General features: G+C 48.1%; 1 protein-coding gene across 1 annotated transcript in view; it reads left to right on the plus strand.

The window, feature by feature from the left end:
• Nucleotides 1–24,689, plus strand: part of CORO2B (coronin 2B) — a 74,731-nt gene that overhangs the window by 45,236 nt on the left and 4,806 nt on the right. The window contains exons 3-9 of the mRNA XM_053365780.1: nt 9,457–9,573; nt 14,175–14,324; nt 14,880–15,044; nt 17,521–17,637; nt 18,556–18,660; nt 20,201–20,297; nt 22,035–22,147. Of these exons, the coding sequence (XP_053221755.1) occupies nt 9,457–9,573; nt 14,175–14,324; nt 14,880–15,044; nt 17,521–17,637; nt 18,556–18,660; nt 20,201–20,297; nt 22,035–22,147 (864 nt within the window). The remainder of the gene's footprint in view (nt 1–9,456; nt 9,574–14,174; nt 14,325–14,879; nt 15,045–17,520; nt 17,638–18,555; nt 18,661–20,200; nt 20,298–22,034; nt 22,148–24,689) is intronic.

Raw genomic sequence — 24,689 nt, forward strand, 5'->3', positions numbered from 1 at the left:
TGGAATCAGCATTTTGGAGCCATGGAGAGATTTGAAAGGATCCTGCAATTATCTATGTACTCTCTGTGGACTGTTTGACCTCTTCCATCCTGTTTTAATGTGTAGGCAGTGCTATTAATAACACACCCAGATGGGATTATATTTGCAGCAAGCTGAGTCAAATTTGGTGCAACGAAGAAGTCGTGTGCCCCCCTTCCAGTCTTGAACATTCCGTATCTCACTTTTAAAACAGTTTTATTTAAAAAAAATGCATTTTATATCCCACCTTTTTCCTCCAAGGAACTCAAGATAGTGTATGTGGTTCTCCCCTTCCTCATTTAGTCCCCACAACGACCCTGTGAGGTAGGCCACGCTGAGAGGCAGTGACTGGCCCAAAGTCACCCAGTGAGCTTCATGGCTGAGTGGGGATTTGAACCCCAGTCTAACGCTCTAACCACTATGCCACACTAGCATGATACAACCTGATTTATGCATGGCATTCAAGCAGCAGGTTCTACTCTTGCCCTTCTGACTGCAAAAGCAAAGTGGAAGTTGTCAGTTGACCCCCATGTCAGAAGGCCAGACAAACTGAAATGAGTCTGTTAGCCGTGGTTACTGAATTGCGGGGGGTTAGACTAGATGCCCCTTCATCTCCCTTCCAAGTCCATGATTCTATGAGTCATGTCACCACTGAAAGGTGAGGCAGTTCTTCTTTAGTCTCACAGATAAGAAAAACAAAGATAAGAATTGCAAAGTTGGAAGAGACCCCAAGGATCATCTCGTCCAACCTACTTCACTGAAGAAGAAGAAGAAGAAGAAGAAGAAGAAGAAGAGTAGTTTGGATTTGATATCCCGCTTTACCACTATCCAAAAGAGTCTCAAAGCGGCTAACATTCTCCTTTCCCTTCCTCCCCCACAACAAACACTCTGTGAGGTGAGTGGGGCTGAGAGACTTCAGAGAAGTGGGACTAGCCCAAGGTCACCCAGCAGCTGCATGTGAAGGAGCAGAGAAGCAAACCCGGTTCCCCAGATTACGAGTCCACTGCTCTTAACCACTACACCACACTGGCTCTCAGGAATATGCAGCTGTCCCGTATGGGGATTGAACCTGCAACCTTTTCAGCCCTACTCTCCAACCAACAGAGCTATCCAGGCTGTCAAAGGCGAGAAGGAGTGGGGAAATTAGGATATTTTAGGCAGCAGCATGCAAAGAGAAACAGGGTCTGCCTTGAGCATGTAGGCTGAATGACTGACAAGTGGGGATCCATTTGGATGATTGACGTTCGCCCACGCAAGCAGCTCAGCGCTAGGAGCTGGAGGCAGAGGGGCATTTTTTGACCATATTTTATAGTGTGTAAAATGTGCCATCTGGGTAAGAGAGGAGGATTGCTTTAACTTTGCAAGGTATGGCTTGTCTGCGCCAAGTGATGTCAAAGATAATTTTGTGTGCGTCCAATGAGGGTTTCCATAGCAACATTTAGCATTTAGATGGATCGAGTGGGTACCCAGAATGGTTGTCATTATGAAAAGAAAGAGAAGAAGAAAACCTGGCTGCTAAGTGAGAGCATTTTGTTTTTAACCATTTTAGTCTCCTTCCCATACAAAGGGAGGGGGGAACCCTAACCTGTGGTCAATGTGATGTACAAACCATCACTGAAGAAGCATAATGGTAATGAATGGGACCACGCGTTATGTTGCAAACCATGTGTGGGAGGTCAGCAAGGTAAACGGCGTTTCCGTGCGCTGCTCTGGTTCGCCAGAAGCGACTGAGTCATGCTGGCCACATGACCCGGAAGCTGTACACCGGCTCCCTCGGCCAATAAAGCGAGATGAGCGCCGCAACCCCAGAGTTGGCCACGACTGGACCTCATGGTCAGGGGTCCCTTTACCTTTACCTTACCTGCATTGCAGGGGGTTGGACTAGATGACCCTCTGGGGCCCTTCCAACTCTATAGTTCTATGATCTGCCAGAGATGTCATGTGATCCAGAGCCTTGGGCCTCTGGCTGTGTCAGGCTGGCCAAGTGGGTTTCGGGGGGGGGGCAGGGATACCACTCCATTGTGCTGGGATGGGCATGACCTTTTCCGTAGGGCGAGGAAGGCTCTTCTTCTGCTCTTCCTGCTGGAGAAATTACGTTCCTGTAATTTGACAAAGGCCAATTGTTCCCAGCACAGCTGCTGAAGAAATGAAGCTCTATCTCCTATCGCTGCTGTGGCTCCATAGAAAAAGAAGCTACAAGTTTAGAAGATGTTTTACATACACTGCTCCCCTCAGTCACTAAATTCCAGGGGGGGGGAAATGATTTTAAAGCCTTTTTGAAAAGCTAAAGTGCTCTTCGCCAACTTGGTGCCTGCCAGGTGTTTGGGGCTACAATTCCTATCAGCCCCAAATGATGGGAGTTCCAGCCCAAAGCATCCAGGGGGATATTTTAAACTTGAAACCAAAGTTCCACCTTTGAACTTATCCAAATTTTGCAACAGAGTTCTCCAGCCAACCATGGTGTTCAAAGGTGTGTATACGTAAAGTACACACGCAAGAAATGCATTGATTCATGGAAATAGCATGCAAAGTTGCATTATATTTGGAGGCAATCCTTTGGGGGGGGAAGTGTGCATCCGTCCAAATTGCACAAAACATGCACATTGGGAGACGTTTGCTGATGAATTTTCATTTTCATAAGGACCTCTTTTTTTAAAAGGGGGTGGGGAGGAGAAACAGATGTGGAGAAGCAGAGAACTGAATTTCAGATGGGCGGGGGGGAGAGAAACTGCAAAAATCTGAAATGGAGAGCTCGGACCAATTCCTAACCCTAGCCCTTTTAAATATCCCATATCAAGATCCCTCTCCTTTTAATCATATTTCCTGAGACAGGCTTGGGCACAATTGTCCAAGTTTAGCAACACACACAAACACCAACCCAGCTTGACATTCCAAGCGGAAGAACTGCATGTCCAGGAAAGCAGAAATAAAAATGGTCTGAAATGCAGCAGGGGGATGTGGCTAGTGAAAGCACACCCTCTTTCCTTCTCGCACTGTCTCTGTAACGCCTGCAACAATCGAAGGGCTTGTTCTGCACGAAGTGGTCCAAAGCGATTCCTCCTGGGTGTGCCAAGGAAGTCAGCCTGATATGTTCCATGAGCTTCAGTTTCCGTCGCCTGCTGCCATTAGCCTCCTTCCATTGCTGCTATGGCCTTAAGAGAATAGGAGAAAAGAAACAGAACATAGGAAGATCCCTGCTCGATCAGGCCTCTGGGGGCCATCCAGTCCAGCATCCTTTTCTCACAGTGCCAGCCAGGTGCCTCAATGGGGAGCCCATAAGCAGTGTCAGAGGAACCCTCTCTGGCACCCAGGGCAGGATGCTGAGGGGTGGGACGAACTGCCCGGTGGTGCACGTGTGACATCCATATGGACTGTGCTTGTGCGGCAGCCCATGCACTCCATACAGGATGCCACACATGCGCACTCCGTACAGGATGCCGCACATGTGCACTCTGTATGGGATGCCACACATGCGCAGTCCATACAGGCTGCCGCTCGTGCACGCCGTCCATACGGGCATCCATACGGGCTGCCGCTTGCACGGTGACTGTACGGGCTGCTGCACGAGTGGCATCCCATATGGATTGCGCATGTGCGGCATCCCGTACAGACTGTGCATGTGCGGCATCCCGTATGGAGTGCACACCCACGGCAGCCTGTACGGACGTCCGTATGGATGGCGCACGAGAGCGGCAGCCCCCACACTGACTGCACGTGCCCTCGGCCACTCTACAGCTGGGGGGTGGCAAGGGCCATGTTCCATGAGCTTCAGTTTCCATCACCTGCTGTTTAGTCTGAATACCACACAATATTTTATTCATTTAGATATACATTTGTTCTCTTTACTTATTCTGTTTGAAAGCACAACCAGCATTTTTAAATGGGCACAAACTGCTTCAGAAACATTCCCTGGAATGGAATGATGTTGTAGACAGCAACCAATCTGTGCTGTACACGGCCAACCTTGGCTGAAAATTTGCTGAGCTGCTTTTCTCTACACTTGACAGGTGGGGGCCCCGCCCACTTGTCAGGGTTATCCCATCCTGGGGGTGGAGCTAAAGGGCTGGTCATCTAGGCCAAGAAGCTTCTTCGCCTCTGCAACCTGATGCAACAAACCCACTTTTGATTTTTAAGGACTATCTGTGGTTCAGAAGGTGATAGGGAAATAAATGCACTGAAAAGTGTGGGGTGAAGGAATTATTAACAAGATGGATCGGACTGAATGTTCAATATAGACCTCTGCATAAGCTTTGTACAGGCAAACCAGGTTGGATACCCAGTAAACTAGTCTGGAGGATCCCTTTGTGTTTTCTTTGGCCCTGATTCTGCTGCTCTCTGCAAGGAGAAGCTTAGACTCCTCAGTCAACTGCTTCCTCCTGTGTCCCTTGCCAGGCTCTGCAGTGAAGCTTCCTTCCAAGGCAGTAGCAAGGCAGCTGCAGAGCATCTTGAGAAGCGGGAGGGAAGGAACAGATGGATGTAGGCTGCTGCTCTCCTTTCTGATGGACAACAGTCATGAAAGAGCAAAAAGGTCTCCCCCCTTTGCAGCTGCACTTGGAGCCCAGTGGATGTCTGGAAAATAATGTGCAGAATTTCAGGGCTGCTGGAAACCAGGTGGCGATGGTTTGCTGCTTTCCGGCAAGGGCTCCCTCTGGCCCTACCGATCTGGTACTGCAGGAAAAAGGCTTGCAGGAGACTCCGGTGTTTGAATCGGGGATCAGAGCCTCCAAATATACAATGCTGCAGTCTGAAAGCGGCGTACTAACTACAAGACAAATGATGAATGACTGCAGAGCATCTGCTTTGCATGCTGAAAGTGGGAGATCGCTGACTAAATCCCACTGCTAGTCAGCACAGAAACTACATGGTAGACAATGCTGAGCTAATGTACCAAAGGATCTGTTCAGTAGAAGATCATTTCCTCTATCCTTAAGCAATCATAAGAACATAAGAAAAGTAGCCCATCTAGTCCAGCATCCTGTTCTCACAGTGGCCAACCAAACAGAATCTGAGCCCAAGAGGTCTCTCCCCTCCTGAAGTTTCCAGCAACTGGTGTTGAGAAGCATTGTTGCATCTGATCATGGAAGAAGAGTATATAACCATCCTGGCGAGCAGCCATGGACAGCCCTCTCCTCTGCATTTATCTAATCTTCCTGTAAAGCCATTTAGGTTAGTGGCCATCGCTTCTTCCTGTGGGAGTGAGTTCCATAGTTTAGCCATGCGCTGTATAAAGAAAGACTTTCTTTGATGTGCCCTGAAATCTCCCAGCATGCAGCAGCAGCATTGAATGTCCACGACTTCTAGTATTAAATTAATAAGCAAACTTCAAGACAAAGTGCTTAGTTTTCTCTCGTGGGGCTTCCATTTGTGGGTCATCATTTCCACCCCCTAATAAAATGGAATTAGCTTGTTAAGGGAGTGAGCGACAGAGGGGAAAGAAGGTCACGGAAATGTTGCCAAATGTTTTCCTGCAACGATGCAGTCAATGGAATTTGTTTAATCCTTTAAAAGCAAGCTGAATTCTGCACCAGGGAGCCAATGTCTTGTGTCCACTGCACCCTTGGGGACCTGTGGTGTCCACACCGGCCTGCCCTTGTCATTCTGGAGTGACTCCCAAACCAAAACATCTCTGAGAGAAATGAGCATCTGCAAGAGGTTGGGGGCCCTCTTGGCCAGAGCTTGTACTTAGGTTGCTTGGCAGCAGACCTGACAGGCCACATGGTAGACGGGCTAATCTCTCGCCCCTTATCTTTGCTCCCCCATCTGCCAGGCATGTCCTCCTGTGTGACCTTGAATGCCTCATTTTAGGGGCAGGGAGTGGGAAGGGGTGCAGAGAATGAAAAGCGCAGACATCTTCAGCTAGCAACTATTTTAGTCTTTGCTGGGCTCTGCTGCAGTTTCCTGCACTAGTGCAGGCATAGGCAAACTCCGGCCCTCCAGACGTTTGGGACTACAATGCCCATCATCCCTAGCTAACAGTACCAGTGGTCAGGGATGATGGGAATTGTAGTCCCAAACATCTGGAGGGCCGGAGTTTGCCTATGCCTGCACTAGAGTGAAAAATGAAGCCAGCCGTCAGCCTCTCTCTCTCTCTCAGTTGCGGCACTGATCTCGCTTTATTGGCCGAGGGAGCCGGTGTACAGCTTCCGGGTCATGTGGCTGGCATGACTAAGCCACTTCTGGCGAACCAGAGCAGCGCATGGAAATGCCATTTACCTTCCCACCAGAGTGGTACCTATTTATCTATTTGCACTTTGAGGTGCTTTCAAACTGCTAGGTTGGCAGGAGCAGGGACCGAGCAATGGGAGCTCACCCCGTTGCAGGGGTTCGAACCACCGACCTTCTGATCAGTAAACCCTAGGCTCTGTGGTTTAACCCACAGCGCCACCCGCGTCCCTTTTGATACCCAAGGCTTGGATACCCAAGAGCAAAATCCAAGTGTGAAGGGATAGCGCTGATACATTCCCAAGACCAGGCTCCCCCAAAATTTAGACAGCAGTGGGGCCCCTCCATGCATATGGTGGAAGGGAGGAACCAGCTATTTACTAATTTACTAACTGAAAGTTTAGCCCTTGATTCAGTTTTGTGGCTGCAAGCAGGTCAGGTCACCCTTCCAGGCAGCTTATCACCTTTCTGGTGAGAGTGATGAATCCACAACTTTTGTGGTGATGAAGACTGCATTTCACACTAGGGACAATAACAGTAGGTTAGATTTTCTCCTGATCTTATTTTTGCAAAGATGTTTTCCTGGAAAGGCTCGATGGGCCTTGACCTGCAGGTGACTTTCCCCCTTGTCTTTTTTTTCTTTTTCTTTTTTAAGTAATCTAAAAACAAGACTGTCACTCAGGATTATATGAAAACATGATTGACCTTTTCTTGAATGTAACAGGATAGCTCAGTCGGTACAGCATAAGACTCTGAATCTCAGGGTTGTGGGTTCGAGTCCCACACTGGGCAAAAGATTCCTGCATTGCAGGGGTTGGACTAGATGACCCTTGTGGTCCCTTCCAACTCCTATGATTCCATGATGCTATGATTCAGGAACGGTAGCTATTCGGTGGCCAGATAAATCCTGTCAAAAGAGCTGACGATTGTAAGGGTGCCTGATGGCACCCTCTGCTGGTTAAAACCTTGCTTAAACTATCCTCTCGAAAATCGTTTCTCTGTATACATTGATTCAGGCAAATAATCCAGTTTAATGTGGATTAAATATCTCTTCCTCAGGTTTTGAAAATAAAGCTTGGGCTTGCTTTGAAATTGCTGTCACTCCAGCCCACATAGGACTTTTCAGGACAGATAAAATAAAGTCTTTATTCACACAGCACACAGTTGGTTAGAGCATGGGGCTGATAACGCCAAGGTTGCAAGTTCAATCCCTGTATGGGACAGCTGCATATTCCTGCATTGCAGGGGGTTGGGCTAGATGACCCTCAGGGTCCCTTCTGACTCTATGATTCTATGTCTATGGAATTTGCTCCCACAGGAGGCAGTGATGGTCACCAGCTTGGATGGCTTTATAACAGAGGATTAGACAAAATTCCCCATGCTCCTTGCTCCAGAATAGCTACCTCATTTAATACCTGGCCACTCCACCACTGCTGTCACCAACTGAGATGGCAGCTTCAAGAGGTTTATCTTGATGCAGAGTAAGCCCTTAGTCTGCATTTCCAGGGAGCTCAAGCATCTGCTGCTGGCTAGGTGTAGCCCATTTTGTGGTTGCGAGAGGCAGTGTGGTGTAGTGGTTAGAGTGTCGGACTAGGACCCTGGAGACCAGGGTTCAAATCCCCACTTGGCCCTGGAGTCCTTGGGGGCCAGCCACTGCCATCTCTCAGCCTAGCCTACCTTACAGGGTTGTTGTGCAGATGAAATGAGGAGAAGCCACCTTTGACTCCTTGGAGGAAAAGGTGGGATATGAATGCAGTGAATAAAACAAAGTCTAGCTGTCTTAGGGGAGAATATGCATCTGTGCAGCAGCAGCAGCAGGGTGGGGAATATCAGGCCAGGGAGCAAAATGCAGTCCTCCGGAGCTCTCCACCTGGCCCTCCAAATTTTCCCAAGCCACACCCCCTCTTTGCAGGCCTTTCCCCTCACCAGCCTCATGTCACACTTTCCTCAAGTGCTTTTGCCTGGCTGGAATTTGCCCTTGACTTTTGAGGGTTCCCCTTGCTTGTCTGGAAGGATGAGGGGTTAACAGTGTATCTAGAAACTGGCCTATGGTGCAAAGGTAACAGAGACATCAGTTCCTCTGCCCACTTTTGCCTCTGGGCCCACCCACAACTGCCATGCCCCCCCCCCCCAGAAGGCTGCCTAGTACGGAATGTGGCCCTCGGATCCACAAGGCTTTCCCGCCCCTGCGCTAGAGGCAGGGCCAGATTTAGGTTTGATGAAGCACTAAGCTACTGAAGGTAATGGGGCCCTTTATATGTCCAGCTGTCCTTTGTCAACAACAAATTGTCACTGTTTTTTGTGTTGAATATATGCTATGTGGTAATTTATGGATCTAATAGGTATCTATTAACAAAATATGTATTTTATCAAAGTAATTGTTGAACTGAAATTGTATTTTATTTGTTTTCTACCTTATATTTTGGAAATGTACATCCAGGTGTGTTTTTTTTCCTTTACATTTTTTTGGGGGCCCCAAGAGAGTGGGACCCTAAGCTATAGCTTGTTTAGCTTATACGTAAAACCGGCACTGGCTAGAGGGAGGGTTTTGTTTTTATTTTTCAAAAAGGAGAATTGTGGGAAGTCATGTGGTGTCACCGGGAGGGGAGAGACTATTCAGAATCCGTCCCCCTTTCCATCCACCCACCTGGTCTGGTTTCATCTCCCTGCCTGTCTGCTCTCTGCCATCAGAACAGCACACTTCTGTGTATTTATAGATGGCAAGGCGCCCATCCCTGGACGAGGGGAGCTAGGGAACTTTGAAGCGGTGAGATGTGAAGCGATGAAAGGGGAGCTGCATTCAAAAGAGCCTCCCAGTGAAGCAGTGTCAAAACAGGATCCCTGGCACACAGTAGAAATTACCTGCAAGTCTGCCACTATCTCCAGCAAACCTTTGAAGCTCTTGACATTGACTGAGCTTCAAAGCAGCCCTATCCTTGCAAGAAGACCACCTCTTCCAAATCAGAATCCGGCCGCTCCTTTCGCCGTGACCTTGTTTGTGCCTCAGCCAACCCAACAACCTCACCTAGACTTTGTGGAAATGACCGAAAAAGAGCCCGCTCAGACACAGGACTTTAAACATTTCCAGACTTGTGGCACATCGTCTGGATGAGACCCCAGTAATAACGACAACATAAATGCTTCTAAACCGAGTACTTCCAGTGCCTTATTTGGGTCACAGATGACTCCCTGTTAACGGCAGGCGGCGGTCTTGAAACATTTGCACTTGAATTGTTGAAAAGTTGCTGATCTCAGATTCTTGCTCTGTTTTTGCAGACTGGCCGGATTGAACCAAACTACCCCAAAGTGTGCGGCCATCAGGGGAACGTGCTCGACATCAAGTGGAACCCTTTTATTGAAAACGTCATTGCATCCTGCTCTGAAGACACCTCGGTAAGTAGAAAGCAGCAGAATGTGCTGCCTGTTTCAGGGGAAGGGGTTCAAAAGGATTAGTGGAGACCCTTCAGACTGGTAGAACTTCTGCAGGCGTTTTCTGCAACACGTAATTGATGCAACAAGAGTGCTTTAGTGGTGGACTCATACTGGACCGCCCATACATTCCGCAGCATTGCTGTGTGTGGAGGGGCACCACGACAAAAGCTGGACATTAGAACGTCAGAAGAGGCTGCAGGATGAGACCAGAGGCCCATCCAGTCCAGCGTCCTGTTCTCACGGCATCCTGTTCCCAATGGGAAACCCACAAGCAGGACCTGAGCACAAGGGTACCCTGCCCCGCTGTGGTTTCCAGCAACTGGTATTCACAAGTATCGCTGCCTCCACATACAGAGGAGGAGCCATCCTGGCCAGAAGCCATTGATAGTCCTCTCTGCCATGAATTTGTCTTATTCTCTTTTAAAGCCATTTAGGTTGGTGGCCATCACTGCCTCCTATGGGACCGAGCTCCATAGTTGTTTGTTGGTTAGATACTGAATTTATATACCGCCCTATACCCGGAGGGACACGGGTGGCGCTGTGGGTAAAACTTGCCGATCGTATGGTCAGCGGTTCGAATCCCTGCGGCGGGGTGAGCTCCCGTCGTTCGGTCCCAGCTCCTGCCCACCTAGCAGTTCAAAAGCACTCTTAAGTGCAAGTAGATAAATAGGGACTGCTTTATAGCGGGAAGGTAAACGGCGTTTCTGTGTGCTGCGCTGGTGCTGGCTTGCCAGCTGCAGCTATGTCACGCTGGCCACGTGACCCGGAAGTGTCTTCGGGCGGCGCCGGCTCACAGCCTCTAGAGTGAGATGAGCACGCAACCCTAGAGTCGGACACGACTGGCCCGTACGGGCAGGGTACTTTTACCTTTACCTTACCTATACCCGGAGGTCTCAGGGCGGTTTGCAGAACAAAATCAAAATATAAAACCACAAAATATATAATCAAAATAAAAACAACCCAGTAATCACCACCCCCACTTCCTTTTACCTGTCCTGAATCTTCCCACATTCAGCTTCATTGGATGTCCACAAGTTCTTGTGTTATGAGAGAGGGAAAACAACTTTTCTCTATCCATTTTCTTCAGGATATGCATAATTTTATAAATCTCTACGATATCAATTTTTCCTTGCCTTTTCTCTTAACTTGAAAGGCCCAGAGGTTGCACCCTTTAACAAACGACAGCTCCCAAAATTCCTTGGGTGTTTAAAGCGGTATCACAGTGCGTTAAATGTACAATGTGGGGGCTCGTCTACATTTCCTCTTCTCCCACTGCTTTCCCCCAGTGAAAACGGCTCTTTAGTGCTCATTTGGAACAAATGGCAATTCGGGTTTCCCCCAGATTGCCATTTCTTCCAATCTATTGCTAAAAGGGGAGTTTTCCCTTGGAAGGGAGTGGCCAGTGACACCTCTTTTTTAAAGAAAGGCAGCGCTAGGAAAGGATAGACTATTTCTACATTGACATATAGCTCTCACCACCAACTTTGCCTTTCAGAAGTCTCTCCCCCCCCCCCGCCACCCCAAATTCTCACCCCAAGCTCTAAGCAAGGTTTCTGTGGGGGCAGCTCATCCCATTCCATCCCTCCCTCTCTGCCTGCCTTCCTATCTGAGCTGCCTCTGCAGTTCTGGAGTCTCCTCTCGACCTTCTCAAGGTCACCTGCATCTCTGCAGCAGAGAGAAGAAGGTGGGGCTCAGAGCAAGTGGCTGGCGCAGCAGGCAAGCTGGAGTGTCTTGTGCCAAAGCAGGCTTTCAGTGCTTGAGAGCGAGAGGGAAAGAGGGGGAGGCAGAGGCAGAGGCTAGCAGCCAGCCCAGTCTGCAATACAAGGGGGCTCCAGGGTACTTTGCTATGGCAGGAACAACCCTCCCTGCCCCACACTCTCTCTCTCAGTGGGGTGGATGCATGCCAGGACAGGGTCAGCAGAGCCTTCTGTCTGTGCACAGAAAACTTGCATCGTGGAGGGGTGGAGCCGTCAAGGGAACATTTGCATGAAGGAGTCAAAGAAGATGCTGTTGGGGTGAAGGACCCAGGGGGATTGTCTTCCATATACATTTCTCCTGAGGGGCCAATAAGCTGTCCAGGCAGGAGGATTTTTAGAGGAGGGGCATTTCTTTAAAAAGCCATTGCCAGGTCTGATCTCCAATTTGAGATGTGCAGCCAATGCATCTGAAAGTGCCTCTTTATCCCACCAGCCTTTGACAGACAAAAGTATCTTGTTTTGTGTGACCCACCTTTCTGGCTAAGTCTATCCTGTTCTCTTTTGGTTGGAGCAGTTTTACTTGTTTTGCTTGCTTATAGAAATGATTCCCTTGTTTTGATGTCTGCCTATGATATTGTTGTCGCTCACTCTTCTATCCACTTGTGCTGTGTTAAGTTTTGTGGGCCGTGTTTTGTGGAACTCCCTTCCGCATGGGGCCACTCTTTGCCTTGTTACCAGCCAGATGCATCTTTCTTGTCCTGTATCTGAGAATCAGAAGTATACTGCTTCTAAATGTGGAGGCTTCGTCCACCTCTGTTATGTTTGTCGGACATAGAGGCACTTGCAAAAAGGTCCACAGCATTGCAAAAAGGTCCACAGATGTTAAAGACTGCTTCACATTTTCATGCAAATCTTCAGCCGCTGTCCGGGGCTCTGCCTCTCCCGCCCTCTCATTTCATGATGTCATGCATCTCCGTCAGCAGAAAGTGCTTTTTATAACCTGGTGGCTGCTGCAGTTGGGAAGCCATACAGCTGCAAGGAAGCGCATCCCCTCCACAGCAGCAGCTCCTGCTTCTCCTCCAAAGACCTCAGGGGCTGCAGATCTTGGCATGTTCTATATGTATCAGGCATACAAAAATATGGACTCACATACCTACAGGACCGCCTCTCCTGGTATGCCCCGTGGAGGACCTTAAGGTCCACAAATGATAACACTTTGGAGGTCCCAAGTCGCAAGGTCTCAACTAGGGCCAGGGCTTTTCAGTACTGGCCCCAACTTGGTGGAACGCTCTGTCACAAGAAACTAGGGCCTTGCGGGACTTGACATCTTTCCGCAGGGTCTACAAGACAGAGCTGTTCCACCTGGCCTTTGGTTTGGACTCAGTCTGACCCTTATGTTTTCCCTCCCCTTACGGTTTTGATCCATGGGCTACTTTTAAAATGAGGCTGCATTATAAATTGCATTTTAACCTGTATTTTAAATTGGTTTCCCCCCCTATTATGTTTTTATTGTAATTTTACTGGTGTTAGCCACCCTGAGCCCGGCTCTGGCCAGGGAGGGCTGGGTATAAATAAAAATTATTATTATTATTATTATTATTATTATTATTATTATTATTATTATTATATTAAGGAGCTCTGTCCTTAATCTGCAAGTTCACAACAACTCCATTCAGCTTCATACCAGCAACAGAAGCTGGTGTGGTGGAAACACTAAAGAAAGGTGATTGCCAAGATTCAACAGCTTCTCCAGGTAGAGCTGGCAAAGACCCCTGCCTAAAATCCTAGACAGCTGCTGCTGCCAGTGAGGGCAGACAATCCTGAGCCAGAAGGGCCAATATAGGAAGGCAGCTTCCCATACTTATGTGTGTTAAGGGGACAGTGGTGGCTCAGCGACAGAGCCCCTGTCTTGCAGGCAGAAGGCCCCCCAGTTGAATCTCCAATGGTATCGCCACGTAGGGCTTGCCTGAAATGTTGGAATGCCTTCTCATCAGATGTCAAGGAGATAAAGAACTACAATACTTGAATAAGCCATTTGAAGGCAGCCCTGTATCAGGAAGTTTTTAATGTTTGACGTTTTATTATGTTTTTATATGTACTGGAAGCTGCAACACAGCCAGATGGGCTGGGTAATAATAATAATAGGACGCGGGTGGCACTGTGGGTTAAACCACAGAGCCTAGGACTTGCTGATCAGTAGGTCGGCAGTTCGAATCCCCGCAATGGGGTGAGCTCCCGTTGCTCGGTCCCTGCTCCTGCCAACCTAGCAGTTCGAAAGCACGTCAAAGTGCAAGTAGATAAATAGGTACCACTCTGGCGGGAAGGTAAATAGCATTTCCATTCGCTGCTCTGGTTCGCCAGAAGCGGCTTTGTCATGCTGGCCACATGACCTGGAAGCTGTACGCCGGCTCCCTCGGCCAATAAAGCGAGATGAGGGCTGCAACCCCAGAGTCGGCCGCGACTGGACCTAATGGTCAGGGGTCCCTTGACCTTAATAATAATAATAATAATAATAATAATAATAATAATAATAATAATATAGCTACTGCCAGTCAGTGCTGACAATGCTTAGCAGGTTCTTGGGTTCCCATGCTTCTAACAAGGCTGTGATGCTTTATGGTTTACATTTTTCATTCTTTGTTTATGTTTGTTTACTATGCTTGCCATTTTTGGTTAATAATAATAGTAATAAAGTATGGTGTGAGTGTGGCCCATGGGTCCTGAGACATTTAAAAAACATTTTTACTGTAGCAGAACGTTTCGGGTGTGTGTGTACTGTATAACGAACCTACTTCATCCAGGCAAGCCGCTGAGTTGACAAAGACATCCTCCTCACAGCATCCTTTTGCTCTCCTGTCCTTCAAGGTTCGGATATGGGAAATTCCAGACGGAGGACTGAAGCGCAACATGATGGAGGCGGTCCTGGAGTTGTACGGGCACAGCCGGCGTGTCGGCCTTGTTGAGTGGCACCCGACCACCAACAACATCCTGTTCAGTGCCGGCTATGACTATAAGGTGAGCTGGGCAAAGATGCCCTCGTGCATGAGAGCTAGTGTGGTGTGTAGTGGTGCATTGGTCTAGGACCTGGGAGAGCAGGGTTTGAATCCCCACTCTGCCTTGAAGCTTGCTGGGTGCCCTTGGGCCAGTTGCTGCCTCTCAGCCTAGCCTACCTCACAGGGTTGTTGTTGTTGTTGGGACTAAATGAGGGGGAGAAGAACCATGGAGAAAAAGGTGGGGTATGAATGCAACAGTAAGCAAAACGTTGCAGCCAGTGAGAGAGAGTTTGGATTTGATATCCCGCTTTATCACTACCCAAAGGAGTCTCAAAGCGGCTAACATTCCCCTTTCCCTTCCTCCCCCACAACAAACACTCTGTGAGGTGAGTGGGGCTGAGAGACTTCAGAGAAGTGTGACTGGCCCAAGGTCACCCAGCAGCTGCATGTGGAGGAGCGGAGATGCGAACCCGGTTCACCAGATTACGAGTCCACCGCTCTTAACCACTACACCACACTGGCTCTCTCGCCAGTGGTGGGAAGGCTGACCTTTGTTTTGCGTTCCTGTCCTTGTTAGGTTCTCATCTGGAACCTGGACATCGGTGAGCCTGTGAAGATGATTGACTGCCACACCGACGTCATTCTCTGCATGTCCTTCAACACAGACGGGAGTTTGCTGGCCACCACTTGCAAAGACAAGAAGCTCCGCGTCATTGAGCCGCGCTCCGGCAAAGTCCTCCAGGCAAGGAGCTTCTTATAAGGGTCAAAAGAGAGAGGCGTTGGCAGAGAGCCATCATCCAACGTCCTGACTGTTGTTGTTTTTTAAATCAGCCGCAGAAGGGGGTGCGCGTGCCCAGTTTTTATTAGGACAACAACTCTGGCAGGAGGGGGTGCAGGATGTAGCGATGGCAGTCAGGTGCTGTTGCGGTTGCTCGAGAGTAACCAGGCAGGACTCCGACCTGTCTTTTACAGGCTTTATTTTGGTGCAAACTGTTTACAGTGAAGAACGTCGTAAGTTCATGTCTGGCTCAATCGCTAGCAGAATCTGGGAGTGGTCGGTCATTGTACCTCCCCCAACATAACAGTCGCGTGACCCCCAGCCTTCTCCGCCCCTCCCTGCGCTGAAACCTACTGCGCAGAATAGGCACTGGCAAAGGGGTACTTCCCTCCTCTCTGGTTTACCCAAGCTCGGTGTTGAGGCTCTCCCAAGCATCCCCTGCTTCCTGCACCTCCTCTCAACTGGAGGTGGGGCTGTCCTCCTCTCCGGAGGAGGAACTGCTTCGCAAGATTTTCGGAGGCTCCCTGTAACACAACTGCCCTTCTATCTCTCGCCTCTGAGCCGACGGCAGTTCCCTGACAGACACCAGCCTGGATTACATTAAAAGAGAATTAGCAGATTCAAAGAGGATCAGGCTGTCCATGCCTACTGCTAGCCACAATGGCTTTGCTCTGCCTCTGCGGTCAGAAGCAGCATGACTCTGAACACAATTGCTGGGAGGTTGCTTTGGTGCTGAGGCCCTGACTGCAGACTGGCTTTGTACTGGGACATCTGGTTGGCCACAGCTGGACATCTAGATGGGCTACTGGTCTGATCCAGCCATCCAGACTCTTCTTATGCTTTTATGTTATTTGTTTGCATTTATTTATTTATTTATTTATTTCATAAAATTTATGCACCACTTGATGGCAAAAAAAGAACCTTCAAAGTAGAGCAGTTTACAAAACAGAAAGAGCAATAAAATTATCAACAAGAGGAATCAGCAACAATTTAAGACTTTTGAAAAGTTAAACCAACAGTGAAACTAGAAACAGATTAAAACTCCCATCAGCTTTCCTATTTTTCCAGTCTGAATGCCCCACTAAAACAACAATTATGCCTGCAGTGTGGATAGCAGCTTTGGGGGAGGGGGTAATTTAGATTTTAAAAAAGGGATGGGGGTGTAAGAAACTGCTCAGAAACAGAGGGGCTCCCCTGAGCAGCTTTAAGGTTGTTGTTTTTTTAGCCAAGAAATTACCGATTACAATTAATTCATGTCCTGTATGTTTTGCAACCTCCACCTAAATTGCAACATTGTTGGTTTTTTACATCGTTGGTGTAAAAAAGTTGGTTCCTGTCCTTGTTGGATACGTTTTTGTCGGTAAGAATGCACAGCTCCTTCTTCCGACAATGAAGTTTCCAAAAGCAGTCTTTTTATAAGCATGTGCCTATCTCCTAAGAAAGCAGCCTTTTCCAAAAAAAATTTTTAAAAACTTCTTGATCTCTTGGTTAGAATATTTCCCATCCCTACCCCCTGAATGTCAACGTGCAGATTTTGACTTCAGATAAGCACAATTTCAACAGAGGGAACAGAAAGAATTCACTGTCTGCCATGTTTTTACATCTAGCTTTAATCTTTTATTAATCACAAGTTGTATTGGATGAAATGAAAAGTGAGGCTTTTGAGTGGCGTATTTGAAAGACTGGTAAGCCAGCCTTTCCCAACCTGGTGCCCTCCTGATGTTTTGGACTACACTCCCATAAGCCCCACCTGTGTCAGCTGTGATGGATGGGAATTGTGGTCCGAAACACCTGGAGCAGAGCAGGGAAAGCTGCCTTAATCAATTGCCTACAGAAGTCTAGTGTCCAGATCAAAGGAAGTCATACTACCACTCTATTCTGCCTTGGTCAGACCAAGCCTGGAATCCTGTGTCCAGTTCTGGGCACTACAGCTTAAGACGGATATTGAAAAGATGACCAAGGGTCTGGAAACCAAGCCTTATGAGGAACAGTTGAGGTAATTGGGTATGTTTAGCCTGGAGAAGAGAAGATGGAGAGAGGATCTGATAGCCATCTTCAAATATCTGAAGTGTTGTCACATGGAAGATGGAGCAAGCTTGCTTTCTGCTGCTCCAGAGGGCAGGACCCCAGCCAGTGAATTCAAATTACAGAAAAGGAGATTCCTACATCAGGAAGAACTTTCTGACTTTAAGTGCCATTCAACAGTAGAATGGACTCCCACAGAAGGTGGTGGGATCTCATTCACTGGAAGTTTTAAAGCTGCAGTTGGGTGGTCATCTGTCAGGGATTCTTGATCTGTGATTCCTGCATTGAAGGGGGTTGGACTAGACTTTTGGACTAGACTTCCAACTCTGCAATTCTATGATTGATTTGAAGAGGGGAGCTGGAGGCTGCCAGGAGTGTAGCTGCCTGGCTGGGTAAATCTTGGTTGTCTTTCCAGGAGGCGAATTGTAAGAACCATCGCGTGAACCGGGTTGTCTTTTTAGGAAACATGAAGCGGCTTCTAACGACTGGAGTCTCGCGGTGGAACACGAGGCAGATTGCCCTCTGGGATCAGGTCAGGCCATGATATTTATTTACTTATTCTGGAGGGTGGTAATGCAAGAACAGGCCTTTTCAGTGGTGGTTCCCTGTTTGTGGAATGCTCTCCTCAGAGAGGCTCGCCTGGCACCCTCATTACAGTGGTACCTTGGGTTACATACACTTCAGGTTACATACGCTTCAGGTTACAGACTTCGCTAACCCAGAAATAGTGCTTCAGGTTAAGAACTTTGCTTCAGGATGAGAACAGAAATTGTGCTCTGGCGGCGTGGCGGCAGCATGAGGCCCCATTAGCTAAAGTGGTGCTTTAGGTTAAGAACAGTTTCAGGTTAAGAACGGACCTCTGGAACGAATTAAGTACTTAACCCGAGGTACCACTGTATATATCTTTAGGTGCCAAGCAAAAACTTTCCTCTATAAGCAGGCCTTTGGCCTTTAACTATCTGTGACCTTTTTGATGTCAGAGGGATGTTTTTGGTTTTAAAATATCTGTGTGGGGTTTTTTGTTTTGTTTCGGTTGTAAGTCACTTTGTAATTTGCCATGGGCAAGATAAAGCAACTAACAAATATAATAAATAATTATATAGTTTTAAAAAATATTATTTTTCAATCATCCCTTTTTGGGACCAAGCCCTGAGAGAAGAAACCTTTATTTATTTATATCCCAACTTTCCTCCAAGGTTCTCAAGGTGGCATACATATTTCTCCTCCCCATTTTATCCTCACAGCAACCCTGGGAGGTAGGTTAGGCTGAGAGGCAATGACTGGCTCAAAGTTGTAGTCGAAAAGCATATTGAGGGCACCAGATTAGGGAAGGCTGGCCACAGCTTTTTAAAAAGGCACCTTTCCTGGTGTCAAGGTTATAAATGCCGCAAGTTTGAAAGCTATTTTTATTTTTTTAAAAAACCAACAAGTATATCTTTGATTTCTGCAGGAAGATCTCGCCATGCCCTTAATAGAGGAGGAGATTGACGGGTTGTCTGGCCTCCTCTTCCCTTTCTACGATGCTGATACCCACATGCTGTACCTGGCTGGCAAGGTGAGTGGGCACAAAATGCTTATGGCATGGGGGAGTGGGCTTTGGCTACAGAATCCCAAAGTTTCTGTATCTTGCCATTAGGTACGCACTATGAACCAACGTATATCTGGAGTCACTTCATTGTCACTCCCTTGGACTAAAAAAATTAACAAACCGTTTCCCTCAAAGTAGTTTTTTTAAAAGGCATTCATCGGTTCATCTAGATGCTTAGCCAAAGCAATTTGTGCTGCTGTAGATTTAAATCTACAGTCAAACCTCAGCTCCTGAATGCCTCCATTTTGGAACGTTTCAGCTACCAAATGCCGAAAACCTGGAAGTAAATGCTCTGGTTTTTGAATGTTTTTCAGAAGCCCAATGTCCAATGCGGCTTCTGTTTGAGTGCAGGGAGCTCCTGCAACCAATCAGAAGCCGCGCCTTGGTTGTCAAACATTTCGGAAGCCAAACGGACTTCCAGAACAGATTATGTTCAACAACCAAGATTTGACTGTATAAAGAGAAGACTGAGAGGCGATTTGGCAGCCAACTTCAAATATCTGAAGAGTTGTCAGATATTATTATTATTATTACTACTACTACTATTTTACTAATATTAAGATGGAGCAAGATTGTTTGCTGCTGCTCCGGAGGGTAGGACCTGAACTGATGGGAGTCAAATGGCAAGATAGGAGATTGTAACTCAACATTAGGAAGCACTTTCTGATGGTAAGAGCTGTTTGACAGTAGAATGGACTCCCTCGGAAGATGGTGGATTCTCCTTCGCTGGTGGTTTCTAAAGAGATTCTTTAGTTGTGATTCCTGCATTGCGGGGGTTGAACGAGATGACCATAGGGGTCCCTTCCAACTGTACACTTTTTTATTCTAAATTTTGGTTTTTTAGAACTGAGATCCTGAGCATGCATACTCAGAAACAGGTTTTAACGAAATTAATATGCCTTGTTTCCATTCAGATGTATGAAGGACTCATGCTCCATTTCCCGGCAGACCTAAAACCAGCCTTCTTCTTTCAGTGGATGTAGCTGAATCTGGGCTGACTGGAAATGGATCCATCCCAATTTGAGCACTGTGGAGATTATAGGGTGTTAATTGGGGCTCCAGCTAAGCCATTGTCCTTCAACCTTCAGTCCTTCTGCTAGAAAATGGAGATAAAGTCAGAACACCTCACAGGGTTGTTGTAAGCAAAAACAAGACAGCACCCAGAATCATAGAAGGGTAGAATTAGAAGGGACCCTGAGGTTCATCTAGTCCAATCCCCTGACAGAGGGCCATCCATGCTTTTAAGTGTGGGCCAAGTCAGAGTTCCTATGACAACCACCCCAACCTGGGGCCCTCCAGATGTTTTGTACTACAACTCCCCACAGCGCCTACTGGCACCACTATGTTAAACTGAGGCTGATTGGAGTTGTAGGCCAAGAAACCTGGAAGGCACCAGGTTGGAGAAGGCTCTGCTATGACCTAAACTGTGCAGTGCTCTCTCCTCCCACGCCAATATTCACAAAAGTCCCACTGATTCACACCTCTCTCTCTTTCTCTCTCCCCCTAGGGAGATGGGAATATCCGCTACTATGAAATCAGTACAGAGAAGCCATACCTCACTTACCTCATGGAATTCCGTTCTCCGGCTCCACAAAAAGGCCTCGGTAAGGTGTGCTTACCGTCTGCGCTACAGCCTCAAAGGGAGGCAACGTCTTTCCTTGGACTAGTCAGTGGCTACTAGCCACGATGGCTGTGCTCTGTCTCCACAATTGGAGACAGGCTCTGCATCGGGGCATGTGGTTGGCCACTGTGAGAACCAAATATTGGACTATTTTTGTACTGTACAGTGGTACCTCAGTTACATACGCTTAAGTTTACACACTCCGCTAACCCAGAAATATTACCTCAGGTTAAGAACTTTGCTTCAGGATGTGAACAGAAATCGTGCTCTGGCGGCACGCAGCAGCAGGAGGCCCCATTAGCTAAAGTGGTGCTTCAGGTTAAGAACAGTTTCAAGTTAAGTATGAACCTCCGGAATGAATTAAGTACTTAACCTGAGGTACCACTGTACTCTTTTTGGCACCTGCTATAAACATTCCTTTTAGACAAGCCTGTCCAGAGGCTTAGGAAGCTGAGGCAACTCTGATCTGTTTCAGTATTTTTACTTCCGGATTTTTAAAAAGTAGGGTTGTACTTTTTTCTTGATTTTTTCTTTTTGTAAACTGCTTTGAGGGGTTTTTTTTACAACCAAGTGGCTTGTGAATTTTTATGAAATAAATCAATGGGACATCAGTCTGATCCAGCAAGGCTCTTCTGGTGCTCTTGTGAAACCTCCAGACCTGGAGGCAGTCTATCTGGATACCTAGATTCTTAGTGTCATTTAGCCACTGTGCGAATAGGATGCTGGACTTGATGGGCTACTGGCCTGATCCAGAAGCTTCTTCTTATGTTATTTCATCTGCTCTGCCCTCTTTCCCCCAGCATAGTCACAGACTCCTGTACCTCCTCTAACCACTCTGCCCCTTTCTTCGGCCTCCTTCTGCAGTTCTGATGCCTCCCTGACGCTCTCCCCAGTCCTTGCCCTCCCTGCCTTTCCAACATCTTGGCCTGCTCAGCCCCAGACTTCCTTCCCTCACCCCAAATAAAGTTCTGGCAGCCCTTTGTCCCAGTGCAAGGTCTTCCCCTCAGGCCAAACCAACCCTTCCTCTTCCGCTGTGTGTGATAGTTGTGCCCCGAGCCCTTTCCCCTCTGGAGACGGAATGTTTATGAACATTCCGAGGACACTGGTCAGAGGGCCAGTAGCTAAGGACAGTGGCTGGCACACTTTATAGAAACAGAGGGTGGTGCAAGGAGCAGGGGGTTTACCTAGCCGGGGGGGGGGGGCAGCAGGAAGATCTCTGAGGAGATAAAAAAAAAAGGAAACAGAGAAAATTGTGCGGAACTGCTGTGTCACTCAGATGCCATGATAAAGGGTCGTCTTGCAACCTCTCCTAGGATTTGATCGCCTGTTATGTACAGGCACTGTGGGTTAAACCACTGAGCCTAGGACTTGCCAATCAGAAGGTCGGCGGTTCGAATCCCCGCAATGGGGTGACCTCGCGTCGCTCGGTCCCTGCTCCTGCCAACCTAGCAGTTTGAAAGTACGTCAAAGTGCAAGTAGATAAATAGGTACCGCTCTGGCGGGAAGGTAAGCGGCATTTCCGTGTGCTGCTCTGGTTCGCCAGAAGCGGCTTAGTCATGCTGGCCACATGACCTGGAAGCTGTACACCGGCTCCCTCAGCCAGTAAAGCAAGATGAGTGCCGTAACCCCAGAGTCGGTCACGACTTGACCTAATGTTCAGGGGTCCCTTTACCTTTATAGGACAACAAGCATCACTTCTTCCTATTCCTTGTGTTTGTAGGAGTGATGCCAAAGCATGGCCTGGATGTCTCTGCCTGCGAGGTGTTCCGGTTCTATAAGCTCATCACGTTAAAAGGGCTGATTGAGCCCATCTCCATGATTGTGCCAAGGAGGGTGAGTAGTCTGGCCCTCACAGGAAGCAGGTTTGCTCTCTAAGGCTGCCTACATGCCATACACAGGAATTCACACACACCCCAAGAACCCTGGGAACTGTAGTTTGTGAAGAATGCTGGGGACTGTAGCATGGCATGGGGGGAACTATAGTTCCCAGGATTCTTTGAGGGGAGCCATGTTCTTTAAATGTGTGGTGGGACTGAGGCTTTGAAGTTTGGTCCAGTTCACACAACTGTAGTTGCTTCCAGATGACCTGTTTACTGAGCATCATCCTGATTTGCTTGCGGGGCTGCTAGAGGACATCAAGCAAGAGTTAGCTCCCATTTTGCAGGGCGTTTCATTGCCACTTCCCAATTTTACTGCACAACAACACCAATTTGTCCTGAATGGGGTAACTGTGCCCCTGAAGGACCAGGTGCACAGCCTGGGAGTCATTTTGGACTCACAGCTGTCCATGGAGGCGCAGGTTAATTCTGTGTCCAGGGCGGCTGTCTACCAGCTCCACCTGGTACGCAGGCTGAGACCCTACCTGCCTGCGGACTGTCTTGCCAGAGTGGTGCATGCTCCCGCTTGGACTACTGCAATGCGCTCTATGTGGGGCTACCGTTGAAGGTGACCCGGAAACTGCAATTAATCCAGAATGCGGCAGCTAGACTGCTGACTGGGAGTGGCCTCCTGAGAGATCTGCATTGGCTCCCAGTACGTTTCCAAGCACAATTCACAGTGTTGGTGCTGACCTTTAAAGCCCTAATCGGCCTCGGTCTTGTATACCTGAAGGAGCGTCTCCACCCCCATCGTTCACTGAGATCCAGCGCCGAGGGCCTTCTGGCAGTTCCCTCATTGCGAGAAGTGAGGTTACAGGGAACCAGAGAGAGGGCCTTCTCGGTAGTGGCGCCTGCCCTGTGGAACGCCCTCCCTTCAGATGTGAAGAAAATAAGCAGCTATCTTATCTTTAAAAGGCATCTGAAGGCAGCCCTGTTTAGGGAAGTTTTTAATACTTAATGCTGTATTGCTTTTAACACTCGATTGGAAGCCGCCCAGAGTGGCTGGGGAAACTCAGCCAGGTGGGCGGGGTATAAATAAATTATTATTATTATTATTATTATTATTATTATTATTATTATTATTATTATTTATATAAATCAGCACTTAACAGTACAACCTGAAATTTCTTACGCTGTTAAATTCCACCTCAAACCGCAGCAGCCTTGAAGCTCCCTTGGCTGATGTGCCGCCTCCAGGTGGCCTTGGCAGGTGAAAAGGAGCCATGTGGGATTTGCCAAGCCCTGACCACCCTGCTCAGAGTTTGGCAGAGGCATGGGGGCATGGGGGTTGCTGCTATAGGGTGCCATAGCAGCAGCTATGGAACTTGCTTCCACAGGAGGCAGTGACGGCTAGCAGCTTGGACGGCTTTAAAAGAGGATTAGACAAAGGGGAAGGCTATCGATGGCTACTAGCCCTGATAGCTACTAGACACAATGGCTATGCTCTGCCTCCATGATCGGAGGCAGTAAACACTTCTGAATACCTGTTGCTGGCTTCCCTCATCCATCTGGTTGGCCCCTGTGAGAACAGGATGCTGGACTAGATGGGCCATTGGCCTGATTCAGCAGGCTCTCCTTGGATTCTTATGCCTTAAAACATGTTAACCTTGTGCACAAGCTCTTTTTTCTTTGCATCAGTGTGTGCTCAGATGCAGGAGTGCCAACATAGCCCCACAACCGTGGGTGCCCATTGGCTCCCAGTACGTTTCCGAGCACAATTCAAAGTGCTGGTGCTGACCTTTAAAGCCCTAAACGGCCTCGGTCCAGTATACCTGAAGGAGCGTCTCCACCTTCATCGTTCTGCCCGGATACTGAGGTCCAGCACCGAGGGCCTTCTGGCAGTTCCCTCACTGCGAGAAGCCAAGTTACAGGGAACCAGGCAGAGGGCCTTCTTGGTAGTGGCGCCCGCCCTGTGGAATGCCCTCCCACCAGATGTCAAAAAGAAGAACAACTACCAGACTTTTAGAAGACATCTGAAGGCAGCCTTGTTTAGGGAAGTTTTTAATGTTTAACAGACCACTGTATTTTAATACTTTGTTGGAAGCCGCCCAGGGTGGCTGGGGAGATCCAGCCAGATGGGCAGGGTATAAATAAATTGTTGTTGTTGTTGTTGTTGTTATACACCCAAATTTGTGGGTGCCCGGCTCCTTCATGGGGAATTTTGTGGGTGCTCAGGCAACCCAGGGCCCCAGGGCATTGGCACTTATGCTCAGTTGCATTTCCCTGTGCTTTGGTGTGGTAAAGGAAGATTGCAATTCTGTCCCATTATTTCCACACAAAGCCCCACAGGTCGATTCCCCTCACTCATAGTCATTTTTCTCCACACGCCGCAAGCCCAAATGCCTTCTATTAAGCCTCTCGTGCCTTGATTGCCTCTCCTTTCAGACCGCAAACACACCGAGCTCCCTGCTGCATGGGCTCTTTTTCTGCAGCAACATGGATCCAGATCTTTGGGGCAAAAGGGATGTGCAGCCTTCATCCCAAACTGCAATCCGACA

The sequence above is a fragment of the Podarcis raffonei genome, chromosome 14, assembly GCF_027172205.1.
Source record: "Podarcis raffonei isolate rPodRaf1 chromosome 14, rPodRaf1.pri, whole genome shotgun sequence".
Classification (NCBI taxonomy): Eukaryota; Metazoa; Chordata; class Lepidosauria; order Squamata; family Lacertidae; genus Podarcis; species Podarcis raffonei.